Raw genomic sequence first — 16,884 nt, 5'->3', positions numbered from 1 at the left:
TTATCATTATTTTTTCATTAATTTTAGTTGAGAGAGGGAGAGAGAGAGCTTGCAAACAGGGAAGAGGGGCAGTGGGAGAGAGACTGGGAATCTTAAGTAGGCCTTCACACTCAGCACAGAGCCTGGTGCAGGGCTTGATCCCACCACCTTGGGATCATGACCTGTTGAACCAAAATCAGTCAGTCACTTGACCAACTGAGCCACCCAGGTGCCCCCCCAACTTGTATTTATGTAACTAAAAGTAATCTTAAAGTTGAGTTGATTTAAGGCCAGTGATGCCTAGAAAGTTATAGGCAGGAACTTATGTAAAGAAAAGTTACATATAGTTTTTTTTGTTGTTCTAAAAGTTAAATAAAGGGCCACCTGGGTTCCTCAGTCAGTTAAGCATCCAGCTTCGGCTCAGGTCATGATCTCACAGTGAGTTTGAGCCCCACATTGGGTTCACTGCTGTCAGCCTGTCAACACAGAGCCTGCTTCATATCCTCTGTCCCCCTCGCTCTCTGCCCCTCCCCCACTTGCACACACTATCTCTCAAAATAAATAAAAGTTAAATAAAAATTTAGAATATTCACTAACCAGCGATTATTTTCAGGATGAAGAGTGTGTGCGTCTTGATAAAGAAAGATTGGCTGCTCGTTTGGAGGGTCACAAAGAAGGGATTGTACAGACTGAGCAGATCAGGTAAGATTTTCTTTAGTAGAAAGTGTTGTATAAGTGTATATGGAAAAAGAGATATTAATATGCCATCTATGTTAATTTTACCTTTTGCATTTATTACGTGCTTCTGTGCCCTAAGTTTAAAAGATGATGTGTGAGCCTATTTTATGGTAGGGGAGATTGAAAGCTAATGATGCTTTCTGGAAAGCCTTGTTCTTGGTACTATTACCACATTGATCTTTCCTGTTTAAAATTACTCCATAACCAAGCCACTCATTTATTTTGTGATCTCTTGTTGATTTATAGCAGAGGTCAGCAAACTTTTTTGTACAGTGACACGTATTAAATACTTTTGGCTTTGAAGGTCATGTGGGGTTTTTTTTTTGCATCTATTTAATGCTTGTGGTAGGGAAAGCAGTCTGTGATTGCTCTAGTTCATAAGAGAATTAGCATGGCTAGATTTGGCTTGTGGTATTATTTTGTTTATCCCTGAATTTTACTATAATTAGAATCCCTTCATAATTTTTCCTTGGCACAATATAGTGCTTTGGAAATTCTATCCAAACTAAAAAATTCAATGCGGATCTTTAAAAGCTTTATTAAAGATGGTTAACATGGCAGGAAGCTGCACATATTTAAAGCATATTTGTTGATAAGCTTTCACATATGTATACATCTGTGAAACCATCATCATAATCCAGAACATGAATGTAACATCACTGCTATAAATTTCTTCTGTACCTTTATGATTCCACACTTCTACCTGTCCCTACATCCTTCCCTCTCCAGGAAACCAATGATCTGTTGATTAATTTTTTTCTGGAGTTAAGTATAAATGGAGTTATGTAGTATATACCTCTTTGGTGGTCTGGCCTCTTATTTAGCATAATTATTTTGAGATTCATCCATGTTGCTGAATGTGTCAGTAGTTCATTCTTTATTATTGGTGAGTAGTTTATTCTTTTTCCATTGTATAGGTGTAACAATGTTTTCCTAGGCAACTGTTTATGGACATTTTACTTGTTGCTGTTTTTTCGTTATTACAGCTAAAGCTGTGATCATTTATATACAAGTTTTTTATGGACATAAGTTTTCATTTTTACTGAGTAAATACCTAGAGGAGGAATGATTGAATCATGTAGTGTTTTGTTTTAGATTTACCTTTTTAAGACATCACCAGACTTTTCAAAGTGATTATATCATTTCACATTTCTACCATGAATATATGAGTCCTACTTTCTTCACAGCCTTGCCAACACTTGGTGTGATCAGGCTTTTTAATTTTAGCCATGCTAAAAGGTATGAGATGATATCTCATTATGATTTTGTCTTGCACTTACCTCATGATTAATGAAATTACGAGCATCTTTTTGTGTGCTTAATTTGCCATCTTATATCATGTTTAGTGAAGGTTGTTCAAATTTTTGTCCATTTTTTTTTTTTTTATTGGATTGGATTGTTTTCTTATTATTGGGTTTTGTAAGTTTGTTGTATGTTCTGGATAGAAGTCCTTTTTCAGACATTGGCTTTGCAGGTATTTTTCCCAGTCTGTGACTTATCTTTACATTCTCTAGCTGCCTTTTGAAGAGCGGCTTGTTTTAATTTTTGTGATGTCTCATTTATCAGTGCATTCTTTTGTAAATTATCTTTTGGTGTTGTAATTAAGGAATCTTTGCTTGAACAAAGTCACCTAAGACTGTCTTGTATTTTCTTGTAGAAATTTTTTTAATTTTAGGGTTTACATTTATGTATTTATTTTTATTATTATTACTTTATTTTTTAAAATTATTTTTGAGAGAGAGCACGACGAATGGGGGCGGGGCAGAGAGAGAGAGGGAGACACAGGATCTGAAGCAGTCTCCAGGCTCTGATCTGTCAGCACAGAGCCTGATGCAGGGCCTGAACTCCCAAAACACGAGATCATGACCTGAGCTGAAGTCAGACGCTTAACTGACTGAGCTACCCAGGCACCTCTAGGTTTTACATTTAAGTCTGTGATCTACCTTTAGTTAAAATTTTTGAATGGGGTGCACAGTATGGCTCAAAATTCATTCATTTTTTACGATGTAGGTATTGAAGTTCAGTTTTGTGCCAGTTGCGCTCAATAGTTTCAGTGTTACTGGTGTCCAGTTAATTCTTTGCACTTGTGTAAAAAATCAGTTGTTTCTGGACCCATTCTATACTGTTCATCTGTTTGTCTTTTTGCCAGTGCCAAACTGTTTCATTAGTTTTAAAATCAGATAGTGTTAGCTTTCCAACTTTGTTTTTCTGTTTCAAGGATGTTTTTGCTCTTTTAGGTTCTTTGCATTTCCGCATGAGTTTTGGAATTAACGTGTCAGTTCCTACAAAAAACTTACTGGGATTTGATTGGGATTGCATTAAATCTATAGACCAATTTGAGAATTGCTATCTTAAAAATTTGAGTCTTCTGACTTATGAACAAGATGTACTTATTTTCCCTTCTAGTAATGGAGAGGTATTTAGATCTTTAATTTCTTTTAATGTTTCATGGTTTTCAGTGTATAGGTCTTATACATCTTTTTGTTGTATTTCATACTTTTTGGTGCTATTGTAAGTGATATTTTAAAAATACATCAATTCTTGATTTACTGCTAGTATAGAAATACAGTTGATTTTTGGGTATGGATCTTGTATCCTGCAGTCATGTTAAACTCATTGATTAGTTCTTGTAACTTTTTTGTAGCTATCATTAATTTTTCTACATAGATAATTATGTTGTCTACATATAAAATACATTTTTTTTCTTTTTTCTTTTTTTCTTTCTAAACTGGATGCCTTATGTTTCTTGTCTTATTGCACTGGCTAGACTCACTAATTGCTTATTAATCTGATGTTGAAGAAGCAGTGAGATTAGACATTCTTACCTCATTCCTCATCTTAGGGGAAAGCAGTCTTTCACCATTAAGCATGTTAGCTTAGGTTTTTTTGTTAGATAGCCTTCAGCAGGTTGAGGAAGTATCTTTTTGTTCCTAGTTTGCTGATAGTTTATCAGGAAGGAATGTTAGCTATTGTCACATGCTTTTTCTGATTCTACTGAATTGATCATGTAGTTTTTCTTTTTTGTTAATATGGTAAATTAATGTTTTGATGTTTGCATTTTCATGGATTAATTCTACTTCATTTATTTTTTATTTTTTTTAAGTTTATATATTTTGAGAGAGGGAACAAGTGGAGGAGGGGCAGAGAGAAGGAGAGACAGAATCACAAGCAGGCCCTGCGCCATCAGCATAGAGCCCAGTTTGGGGCTTGAACTCACGAACTGAGATCATTACCTGAGCTGAGATCTAGAGTCACTTAACCAACTGTGCCACCCAGGCACCCCTTTACTTCATTATTTTATTGTCTTGCTGCATAACAAATTAACCTGAAACATAGTGGCTTAAACAGCACATGTTTATTTATTTTTAGAGTTTATTTTGGGAGTGAGCAAGGGTGGGACACAGAGAGAGGGAGGGAGAGAGAGAATCCCAAGCAGGCCCTGTGCTGTCAGCATGGAGCCTGATGTGGGACTCTGACCCACAAACCATGAGATCATGACCTGAGCTGAAAACAAGAGTCACATGCTTAACTGACTGAGCTACCCAAGTGCCCCAGAAAGTATGTTGATTGTCTTACAGCTTTCTGTGGGTCAGGAGTCTTGGAGTGACTCTGCTTTAGGGCCTCTCACAGAGTTTCAATTAAGGTGTTGACCAGGATTGTGTTCTCATGTGTAGGCTTGATAGGAGAAGGATCTACTTCCAAGCACACTCATGTGCTTGTTGGCATAATTTAGTTCCTTACTGGTTGTTAGACTAATACTTCAGTTCCTCAGATGTTATCTAGAGGACTCTCTTCGTTCTTTGCCACTTTTGGTCTCTCCATAGAATATTTCACGGTATTATATCTTGCTTCATCAGAGTGAGCAAGTAAGAGTGGAAGAGAGCTGTCAAGCAAGATAGAAGTTTTTTATAGCCAAATCTTCGGAGTGACACCCTGTCACTTGTACAGCATTTTAATTTTTAGAAGCAAGGTTTAGCCCACACATACACATAGGAAGAGGATTACACGAGTGTGAATGCCGAGAGGGGGATGTTGTTAATAATCATTTCACTAGTTGCTTACCATGATCATGATGTATTTTTGTTATATGTCATTGAACTATACTTTAAAAATTTATACAGAAATTTTGTACCTATGTTCATGAGGTCTGTAGTTTTCTTACGATGTCTTGGTCTTGTTTCTTATCAAGATAATTCCTATCAAGATAATCCAGCTCAGAATGAGTTGGAAAGTATTTCCTTTTCTTCAATTTTCTGGAAAACTTTGTTTAGAATTAGTATTATTTCTTCCTGCATTTGGGAAAATTTATTAGTAAAATCGTCTGTACTATAGTTTTCTTTATTTTTATTTATTTCACATAAGATTTTCAACTACATGTTCAGTTTAATAGTTATATGTTTATTCTGGTCCTCTCTCTTTTTTCTCTTTCTGTCCTTTGTTTCTTTGAAAGAGTTTGTCCGTTTCATCTATATTGTTCAGTTTATTGTCGTAAGGTTGTTCATAATTTCCTTTTATGTTGTCTAGGATCTATAATGATGTCCCCTCTTTCATTCTTTGATATTAGCAATTGTGTGTTTTCTGTTAGTTTCTTTATTGTCCAACCAAAATTGATCAATTTTATTGATCTTTTCAAAGAATCAGATTGGGATTTTCCTCTTTAGTTTTTTTTTCTTTTCCCTTTGTTTTTGATTCTTCAATTTCTGTTCTGATCTTTATGATTTACTTTGTTTTGCTTACTCTGGGTTTAATATGCTCTATTTTTTATAGTTTCTTAGAGGAAAATCAATAACTTCAGCTTCCACTGTAAGTACTGCCTTCATGGCATCTCATATTTTGGTATGTTGTGTTTTCATTTTCATTCAGTTCAAAATTTCTAATTTCCCTTGTGATTTCTTCTTTGACTCATGGATTGTTTTTAAATGAGGTGTTTAGTTTCCAAATATTTGGGGTTTTCTAGAGATCTTTGTTACTTATTTCAAACAGTCTATTACAAAGTATGGTTATATTTATATGACTTTGAATCCTTTGATAAGTATTAAAACTTGTTTTTTGGCCCCAAATATGGTCTTTTCTGTAGGCACTTGAAAAGAATGTTTATTCTGCTGTTATTTTGCAGTGTCTTGCAATGGGCAGGAAGGTCAACTTTGTTGATAGTGTTAATCAAGTCTTCTATATCCTTATTTTCTGTCTTGTATTATTATCAAGATAGAATTATTGAACTCTTTGGCTGTGGATTTGTCTATTTTTCCTTGCATTTCTATCAGATTTTGTTCTCTGACTACTTTGAAGCTCTGTTATTAGGTGTAAATGTTTAGCATTCTGTTCTCTTGATGAACGAATCTTCTTATCGTTATAAAATGACCTTTATCCCTAGCAATATTTTTTGTTGAAAAAATTTACTTTCTCATAATTCACCTAGACTCTCCTCCAGCTTTTTTTTGGCTTATGATATCTCTTTATTCTTTTACATTCTGAAACAAATTGTGGTAAAAAAACACATAACATAAAATTTATCATTGTAACTTATTTTTTTATTTTTATTATTTAAAAAATTTTAAGTTTATTTATTTTGAGAGAGAGAGCAAGCAGGATAAAGGCAGAGAGAGAGAGGGGAGAGAGAGAACCTCTGTGCTCACAGTGCAGAGCCCAAGATAGGTAGGGCTTCAACTCATGAACAGTGAGATCATGACCTGAGCTAAAATCAGGAGTTGGACGCTTATCCGACTCAGCCACCCAGGCACCCCTATCATTGTAACTGTTTTAAAGTGTGCAGTTCATAGTCTTGAGTACTTTCATATTGTTGTGCAACCATGTCCAGAACTCTCTTCATCCTGAAAACTGGAATCCTTTTACTTTTAACCTGTCTATAGTTTTAAGTGCCTTTTTTGTGTTTAGATCTTTTATACTTAGTGTGATTATTGATATGGTTAATTTTAGTTCATTTTGCTTATTTTTTATTGGTCTCTTCTTTGTCCTATTTTTGGAGTAAATGAATATTTGTTATAATTCTGTTTTTTCTTATATCTGTTGGCTTACTAGTTACGTTTTGTTATTAGTGTTTGCTTTAGGACTTTTTCTGTGTGTGGTTTATAGCATCACAGTCTACCTGCAAGTGTTAGGCTACTTCATATATCATATGGGTACCTTAAAATACTTAGACGTATGCATGTTCTTGTTTAAAGAGTTCTTTTTTAAAGAGATTTAAGTAAGAAAAAAATATTATGTATTTATAGATACCATTTCCATTGTTCTTCATTTTTTTGTGCAGATCCTCTTAACCTGTTTTTTTCTATTCTTGAAAGACTCCTTTTCACATTTCTTCTTATGTAGACCTGCTGGTGATTAATTCTTTCAGCCTTTTTTAAAATAAGTTTATATGTTTTTGAGAGAGAGAGTGTGCATGTGCACAAGTGGGGGAGGGGCAGAGAGAGAGGGCACAGAGGATCTGAAGAGGATTTGTGTGTCAGCACAGAGCCCCAGGCAGGGGCTTGAACTCACAGATTGTGAGATCATGACCTGAGCTGAAGTTGGACACTTAACCGAGCCACCCAGGTGCCCCTCAACTTTTTTATTGCTAAAAAAGTTTTTATTTTGCCTTTTTTTTTTTTAAGGATTTTGACTGGATATAAAATTCTTAAGTTATATCCTCTTAAGGACAAATCTTTGACTATGATGAGTTACATCCCCATAAACCCATTGTAAGTAGAAAATGTCATAAGCCCAAAATGCGTTTAATACACCTTACCTACCAAACGTCATTGCTTAACCTAGGCTACTTTAAATATGCTTAGAGCACTTTCATTAGCCTGCAGTTGGGCAAAGTCATCTAATATAAAGCCTATTTTATAATAAAGTGTCGAATATTTCATGTAATTTATTGAATACTGTACTGAAAGTATAAAACAAAATAGATGGATGGGTACAGAATGATCTTAAGTATCAGTTATTTATCATGGTGATCGCACGGCTGACTGAGAGCTGTGGCTTGCTGCCATTGCACGTATCACGAGAGAGCGTCATACCACTAGCCTGCGAAAAAGTGTTAATTTGGATCACGGTTTCTACTGAATGCATATCTCTTTTGCATCACGTAAAGTTGAAAAATTGTAAGTTACTTACCATTGTAAGTCAGGTCCATCTCTACTTTAAAGATGTACCATTGTCTCCTTGATTACATTGTTGTTGATGAGAAGTCTATCATCAGTGTTTTTTAAATTTTTAAATTTTTTAATGAAATGTGTCTTTTTTTCCTCTGGCTACTTTAAAAGTTTTCTCTATTACAGGTTTTGAGCTGTTTAATTGTCCCATAACTTGGTGTTTTCTTAATGGTTTTTGTGCTTGAGGCCCATTGAGCTTTTTCAGGGAATGTTTTGTTCATAATTTTTATTGAATTGAGAAAATTTCTGTTTTTTCACATATTTGGGTTCTTTTTTTCTATTCACTTGGATAGTTTAATAACTTTCTTCTGTGGTTATATTTGTGATATATTTGTATCCATCATATTTTTTTTATCTCTATAAGTTGGTTAAATATATACTCCATGTCTCTCTTTAATTTGTTGAATGTGTAGAATAGAGTTACAATAATTATTTTAATGTCTTTGCTAATCCTGCATCTGTGTCAATTTATAATTGTTTTTGAATTTTCCTAAATTTTCTTTAGTTTTGTTTTGGGATATAGTAAAATCACTCGGAAATAGTTTGTTCCTTTTGTGTCTGGTTTTAAGATTTGTTATGTGAGCAGCATTCACTTAAGATAATTATTCCCCACCCATTGCCTGTACACGATCATTCAGAGTACCTACTGCCCCAGGGGTGTGAGGTTTTCATTCTGCTTGTGGGAACAGGAACTAATCTTTACCCTCTGTGAGCTCTGGGCATTGTTCCCTTTAATCCTTTTGGCTGGTTTCTATACCCAATTTTTATTTCCTCATATTCCTGTGCTAATCAGTATTCTCCTGGAATACTGTATACTTCAGTGTAGCTCTTTCTTCTCCAGTACTTAGGCCTCTGAATTCCAGCCACTTTGGTTTTGCTGGACTCTCAGCTCCATTTCTCAGCTCAGGTAATCCACTTAGTTTTGCCTGGATTCTCCTCCCTGTGCCATTTCTGGAAACTTTCAAGGGTGTAAACTGCAGCATTCATAGGGCTCACTTATTCTTGTTTTCATTTGTCATAGATCATGGTCTCTTACTGCTTGATACCAGGTATTTAGTAAGTTACTCTTTAATGTATTTTTGACTGGTTTCGAAGCAGGAGGGTTAATCAAGTCTTTGCTCCTTGATTTTAGGTGGAAGTAAAACTCCAGTGATTGAAAGTTCAATTCACTTTAATTATAATTTAGGAAAGTATTTGCATTTGATTCAAGATATACTGGTATGCTTTAGATCATAAGGAAAAATTGCACAGCATTATATAAAATGAGTCAAATACTAGATGCATGTTGAGCATCTGCTATAAAGCACCTTCATATTTTATATAAACTAACTAGTGTACTATATAATACTACCATATTTAAAACTGCAGGAATTCCTGCCCTTTTTCCAGATGTTGTTTAAATGTATTTCAAGACTGTCATCTTGTGATTAGAATAATAATTTTGTCAACTGTTAAGGTACCCAAACCCTTTTTAACTCTTTTTCTCATTTTACATTGTAAAAAAAAGACACTGAACTTATCATCTTAATGAAATTTATACTTTGTGTTAAGTCTTTTTCTTATAGTCTCCAAACATACCCCCTGTTTGCTGTTTTGCCTGTTACTTGAAAATCAAGTAAAGGAAGGAAAAAGAAAACTGCAAAATATGGTTTAATCTTTCAGATAGTATAAGGAGTATATGTTTATGTGGCATATAAAAACCTCCATCACCTGTAAAATGGGTATGTTATACATTATGACATGTAAGTTTGAAACCTTGAAATGAATTTCAGGGAAAAGCTAAGCTTTGAATTCTTTACAGAATGAAATTTTCTCTCACCCCCCCCCCCCCCCCGCCCCCGCCCTGGCATGGTGGCATATGTTTGTGTATGTGTGTATAGTTTCTGTGGATGGAGAGGCATTGGCAAATAAAAGTCTGAGAAAATGTTAAGCACCTATATTAATGGGTTCTACCGTTTCTGGGGGGAAGAGCTAAACACATGAGAAGATTTCTTCTGCATTGATCCTTCTAAGAAATTACTGATTTACTCATTGAGTAATATTTCTACATGGACTTTTTATAGATCTTAACGTGATTATTAAGTACCAAGTATGTAAGTTTTAGATAAGATCTTAATTATTGCCACTTAAGGCATTTTTACCAGGAACTTATAAGTGTAACAAAATATATTTATGACGTGTTCAAAAGATCCTGCTGTAAAAATTTTAAAAGAAAAAATTGCTTTCAGGTCTTTGTCTGAAGCTATGTCAGTGGAAAAAATTGCTGCAATCAAAGCCAAAATTATGGCTAAGAAAAGATCTACTATCAAGACTGATTTAGATGATGATATAACTGCCCTCAAACAGAGGAGTTTTGTGGACGCTGAGGTGGATGTGACACGAGATATTGTCAGCAGAGAGAGAGTATGGAGGACACGAACAACTATCTTACAGAGCACAGGAAAGGTAATTAAAGTATTTCACTCATTCATTAGAGTGAGTGTGTGTGTATCTAATTTGTGATTGGTTATACAATTGGCTAAAATTTGCTATTAGCAATTTTCAAGTTTTATCTTCGAAAGGTCAGTAATAATACAGGTTTCTAAGTGGCCATATTTACTATTCCATCGTAGTATATAAGAAAGTGATGAAAGTCTGAATCACAGTGCAAGTCCTTGATTTACTCCTCTATTGTAAATCCAAAGAATAGCCCAGTTTTCTTGTTGATAAGGTTTTTGGTTTACTCTAATGAACAGGGAATATTGATGGCCAGCTGTGTGGTCATTAAAATAATTATTGTTTTTCCCCACAAAGTAGAAACTTATGAGAATCAGCAGTCATTTATTTGTGTATTTTATACATATTCTGTTGTGTGGGTGTAGCGATATTTTTCTTTATTAATGGTTTTAGGTGGTTTTATTTTGGTTTTTTGGTTCTAGGATTGTGGGATTCCCCCCGCCCCCCTTACTTCTCCTTTCCTCCTTTGTCTCCTTCTCTCTCATTTCATGATTACACATAATGCATTAAAAAAATCCTCGTACATATACCTTTATGCATTTATTTGTATACAGCAAAAGGATTAATTCCTAGAAGCAAATTTCTGGTTAACAGAGATGTATACTTTAAATTTTGAAAGATAAAAATTTGAGGGGCGCCTGGGTGGCTCAGTCGGTTGAGCGTCCAACTTCGGCTCAGGTCATGATCTCGTGGTCAGTGAATTCGAGCCGCGCGTCAGGCTCTGTGCTGACCACTCAGAGCCTGGAGACTGCTTCGGATTCTGTCTCCCTCTCTCTCTGCCCCTCCCCCACCTATGCTCTGTCTCTCTCTCTGTCAAAAATAAATAAACATTAAAAAAAAAAAAAAAAGGAAAGATAAAAATTTGAAAGATACCGGATATTTGGTATCTTTTTTTTTTTTAATGTTTATTTTTGAGAGAGAGAGAGAGAGGGAGAGCAAGAGCGAGAGAGCATGAGACTCACACACACGCGCATACACGCACGCATCAACACATGAGTCGGGGAGGTGTGGAGAGAGGGAGACAGGATCCAAAGTGGGCTCTGCGCTGACAGCAGAGAGCATGATGCAGGGCTCAAGCTCACGGACTGCGAGATCATGACCTAAGCTGAAACCAAGAGTCCTAGTCACTTAATCGACTGAGCCACCCAGGCGGCCCTGGATGTTTGGTATCTTAATGGATCTCCATAAAGAGTGCATTGGTTCTGTTTGATTTACATATTTCCATCTGTCTTTCTCTCCCTCACCTCCCAATTTTCTCTTAAATATTAGTTCTCCACTGATGTGCAGTTGTTAATGGTGATTTAGTAAGGGAGTTTGCAGGAGTGTGTGAGATTGCCAATGAAAGCAAACTTTAACATTGCTTTAGGTGGATTGGTTTTATTTGCAGATTTTGGATTCTGGCCTTATAAGTTTACTGTGCCTTGTTACTATGAATCAGATTACTTGAAAAGAGTATATGAAGGAAGGAATTTTTGTCCTTTTGTATTTTGACATGTTTTACAGAGTACTTGGGGTCAAGATTAGGAATCATTTTCCAGAGCTTAGAATTATGTAGAGAAATCTGAGAATATAAATAAACTTCAGTTTTTGTATTTATTGTAAAGTGATCTGCCGATACTAATTTTCACTGCCTAATGTGATTAAAATTTGAATATCACAACCTGCTAATGTTCTACCAATGTTCATTATAGTAGCCAAAATTTTTGAATCTCCTAGCAAAGGAATAAAACTTAGGTGCTATGCTCCATCTTACTTTTAGAATTGAATTTTCAAGAAACTGAGATGAACAATTTTCTTTGAGCTCTAGGTGGCAGGGTTTTCCCATCATTTCAAAACTTAGTGTTCTAATTTCATTTAGTGTTATTGCCACCAGAGTATAATTTAAGAAATAATGGTTTAAGAATTGTTTGGTAGCCAAGTTTGTTTCTATGAGTGTTAACATTTTTAGAAACCAGAAACAATGTTTTGACTAATAGTCTTTCTGTATCCCATTTTTATCTTCTAAACACTAAAAAATCTTTTAGGTACTCTGTCTGAGAATCTTTTAGGTACTCTGTGATTTGATTTGATTTGATTTTACTTTATTTTATTCTATTTTATTTTTTGATGTTTATTTGGAGAGGGAGAGAGAGTGTGAGCAGGGGAGAGGCAGAGAGAGGGGAAGAGAAAGAGTGCAAGCAGGGGAGAGGCAGAGAGGGAGAGAGAGAATCCCAAGCAGGCTCTGCACTGTTAGTGCCGAACCCAACGCAGGGCTTGAACTCACAAACCATAAGATCATGACCCGAGCTGAAATCAAGAGTCAGACGCTTAACCAGCTGAGCCACCCAGATACCCCCAGGCCCTATGATTTTAGATAGACCTTCATTATTCCAGGGATTAGTGCCTTCTTACTTTCTGAGTTTGTGGAATAAAATGTTCTAGGTACCATGAGAAAAATAAGTATGTTACTTTATAGTTATATCATTATTGCAAGCACCCCAAATAAAGCAACCTGATTTTATAATGCCATTAAAAACATAACTTTTAAACTTAAAAATTAGTAGTGTTTCTTGTTGAAAAATTGTAAGAGATCATTAAAAGGAAGATAATAATCACTTATAATTCTACCACACAAAAATAACTGATAATATGGATTCTTCTGGAGTAAGTGTTCCTCACACAATACTTGATTATTTTTAAAGTAATGAGATTTGATTTTCAAGTATTTTCAGTGATTTTCATAGTAGGATTAAGAATTTATTTGCATTTGTCCCTGTGTTGGCCTTTGTACTGCTGGTAAAAAGCAGTGGTTGGTTAAGTGCTGGCATCTTTGCATGAGTCAAGTTTTTACAGATCTTTTAGGGGCGCCTATGTGGCTCAGTTGGTTGAGCAGCTGACTCTTGATGTCGGCTCAGGTCATGATCCCAGGATTGTGGGATCGAGCCCTGCGTCGGGCTCCAGGTTGAGCATGGCATCTGCTTGATTCTTCCTTTCTCTTCCGCTGTCTTTCTCCCTCTTAAAAAAAAAAAAAAAAAAATCTTTGAAAAGTGTGCATTGACTCCTAACAAACAGTATTTCAAAACTTTCCACATCTCATATAAATTGTAGCAACCTGAGGTTAGTACTGGACTTTATCATATCTAGAAGAAGAGATAGTAGTTGATTTCTTTAAGAATTAAGAAGCCTCTTTTGATAATATATCTATCATTTTCACTTCAGTGTTAACTTTTTTCCTGGCTACATATTTCAAGAGAGGCAGAATATGAATATATTTATAGCCAATTAAACAGTTTAAGTAAAATAAAAATAATAAGCTGTGTTTATAGTATTTGGTTTTTGGATCAGTTTTTTAGTAGTAGTAGTAGTAGTTTGATTTTTATTTATGTATATACTAAAAAACACTTCAGAATGATGTAGTAGGGAAGAACTGATAGGAAGAAAACAGTCTGAAGTTATTTATTAAATAAACTTACTCTCTTTGACTATTTAATTTTAAGTGGGCTAATTAAAATCCATTTATATTTTAGAATTTTTCCAAGAATATTTTTGCAATTCTTCAGTCTGTAAAAGCCAGAGAAGAAGGACGTGCACCTGAACAGCGACCAGCTCCAAATGCAGCACCTGTGGTAAGAATGTTTTCTTGCTTATATATTAATTAATTAATTAATTAATTTTAATGAAAATGACTCTTGTTTTTCAGTATTGTAATTTTGATTTAAAAAATTTTTTTTAAATTTATTTTTGAGAGACAATGTGAGCAAGGGAGGGGCAGAGAGGGAGAGGGAGAGGGAGAGAGAGAGAGAGAGAGAGAGAGAGAGAGAGAGAGAGAAAATCCCATGGGCTCCACATTATCAGTACAGAGCCTGATGCGGGGCTTGAACCCATGGAACTGTGAGATCACGATCTGAGGCGAAACCAAGAGTTAGACTCTTAACTGATTGGACTACCCAGGTGCCCCTCAGTATTGTAATTTGAAAACAAAGTTTTTAAATCAGTAACTTTTAATTCTTTCGCTGCTTTAACAGTCCTGAAGGATTTGGAAATCTTCCCCACTGTTAAAACTTACACAATGACATCTCACCACTTACACAATGAGATCTCACCACACACAAGTTAAAATGGCTTTTATCAAAAAGACGGAAAGTGTGGGCAAGGATGTGGAGCAAAAGGAACCTTTATGCATCCTTGGTGGGAATGTAATTGATGTCACCACTAGGGAAAACAGCATGGAAGTTCCTCAAAAAATTAAAAATAGAACTACTGTATGAACTAGCAGTCCTACTTCCAGCTATTTATTGAAGAAAATGAAAACAGTAACTTGGAAAGATATACGCATTCTCATGTTCATTGAAGCATTACTTACAATAGCCAAGATACACAAACAACCTAAGTGTTCATTGATGGATGAATGGATAAAGAAATTGTGGTATATACAACAATGGAATATTTTTCAGCTATAAAATAGATTGTAATCTTGACTTTTGTGACAGCATAGACAGACCTTGAGGGTGTTATGCTTAAGTGAGGTAAGTTAGAGACACATAGCTTATTCTCTCTTTTATATGTGGAATCTTAATAACAAAACCAGCTTCTAGATACAGAGGACAAATTAGTGGTTGCTAGAGGTGGGGGTGGGTGGGAGTGTGAGAAATAGATAAAGGGGGTCAAAAGATAAACCAACAACAATAGTTAAAAAAACCCCAAGCAACCAAAACAAAAAAAAGTTACTTCAGCAATAATTCTTAACTAGAGATATACTTGGGTTAGAATCTGAAAGTGGTAAATCTGTTGTATAAAGTAATGTACCTACCTGGGGCGCCTGGGTGGCTTGGTCGGTTAAGCGTTCGACTTCGGCTCAAGTCATGATCTCATGGTCCGTGAGTTCGAGCCCCGCGTCGGGCTCTGTGCTGACAGCTCAGAGCCTGGAGCCTGTTTCAGATTCTGTGTCTCCCTCTCTCTCTGCCCCTCCCCTGTTCATGCTCTCTCTCTGTCTCAAAAATAAACGTTAAAAAAAAAAATAATGTACCTATTCATTTTTGCTTGGGAGAGTCATTACCATTGTTAGAGATATAAACCCTATGAACAGTCCACTCTGGGAGCTTTTTCTGAATCATTCATATCTGTGACTTCTTGGTGAATGTATTGTGTTTCTCTTGATCACAGATCATTTGGTTCTTTCATTGTACCTTAGTTTTAGCCACTTGGGGGGTTGACTGCCTCATTGAGTTGCCACTTAGGACTTTTCCAAAGTAAATTTCATGTATGACCTATATTTAAACCCAGATATACCCTCCAGTTTTGTTGAAAATCCTTCGAGCTAGGCATATGATTCAACAAAAGATAAAAAATACAAATAAGATTGTTTTTATTTTATATAGTTTTCAGAAGCATATTAAAATTTGAAAGAGCACTAATACAGTCTGCAAGATCTAGTAGTTTTGCTTGTTCATGAAATCATTGGTATTTAATTTTTTAGAGGTAGTGGACTTTTGTTGGTATTTAGGTTACTTTGAGTTGACCTTCCAGCAAGTACTTAAGTGCCTACTGTTTGTCAGTGTGCTAACAAAAATAGAAGAGATAGCTGCCGTCTTTGAGCTTAAAGTCTAGTAGGACATAGAGATGAGTAAAAAAACTAGTGGAACAACTTACGGTGATAAAATAAGGGTACTTGTAATTGTGAATTGGTTAATGTTTTGAACAGCAATTGGTAGGAAACTTATGTAAAATCTTAAAACAGTTAAACCGTTATCCTTGTGATTTAGTTATCTCTGTATTTCCATAATCATTAAAATATATAAAAATTTTAAATTAGGCCTTTAACTACAGAAGTATATACTTAGTGACAGTCTTGAATGAACTATCTTTTATCTGGATTAATACTTAAGGTAGTATCCTATTGTAACAAAATGAAGAGTATGTTTTTGTCTTTTGGAATACCATGAATTTCCCAAGCAATTTTGGTAATATTCCTTAAATATGCTTTTTTAGGTTATTATAGGCTGAATTTCAGATAAAGTATTTGTGAATTAAGTTTATATCATTAGATTGGCAACTTATTCTAAGTATTTTAACTAAATAATACCGTAACTTCAGTCTTGTCTCGTACATTTATATGGGTTTATTGTCATAGTTGTCATATTTATTTAATTTAGGGATTAACAGCAGAATAATTTAGGTAAAAGGTTCTAAAATGTCAGTTCAGTAAACTGAATTAAATTTTTTTTTGTTAAAAACAATTCATAATTGGAAGAAGTTCATTTTTTCATAAAGAAGTTGAAGTAATCACAGTGAAGTAATCACAGTGAAATTATTAAGCATACCCATTTTCTTTCTACAGTTTCTAAGAGGTTTGCATTTTGCCTTGATACAAGTTTACTTGGAGTCCTTTGCTCTTGTCCCTTATAGGATTGGTAATTTTTTAGCAGTAAGCATTATCTTGAAAATAAGATTCATATGACTCCCCACTTTTGTCTTATTGGCTCTTGTAAGAAAAAAAGCTTAGAAAATAATATGTTTATTGTGGTTTTTATTCTGA

General features: G+C 35.0%; 1 protein-coding gene across 1 annotated transcript in view; it reads left to right on the top strand.

Moving 5' to 3' along the window:
• CDC73 (cell division cycle 73) overlaps window positions 1-16,884 on the top strand; it is a 137,511-nt gene that overhangs the window by 15,466 nt on the left and 105,161 nt on the right. The window contains exons 6-8 of the mRNA XM_042926080.1: window positions 593-681; window positions 10,103-10,319; window positions 13,877-13,975. Of these exons, the coding sequence (XP_042782014.1) occupies window positions 593-681; window positions 10,103-10,319; window positions 13,877-13,975 (405 nt within the window). The remainder of the gene's footprint in view (window positions 1-592; window positions 682-10,102; window positions 10,320-13,876; window positions 13,976-16,884) is intronic.

Source organism: Panthera leo, chromosome F3 (genome assembly GCF_018350215.1).
Source record: "Panthera leo isolate Ple1 chromosome F3, P.leo_Ple1_pat1.1, whole genome shotgun sequence".
NCBI classification, from domain to species: Eukaryota; Metazoa; Chordata; class Mammalia; order Carnivora; family Felidae; genus Panthera; species Panthera leo.
Note: the sequence above shows the minus strand (reverse complement) of the source record. Positions and strands in the feature narration are given on the sequence as shown.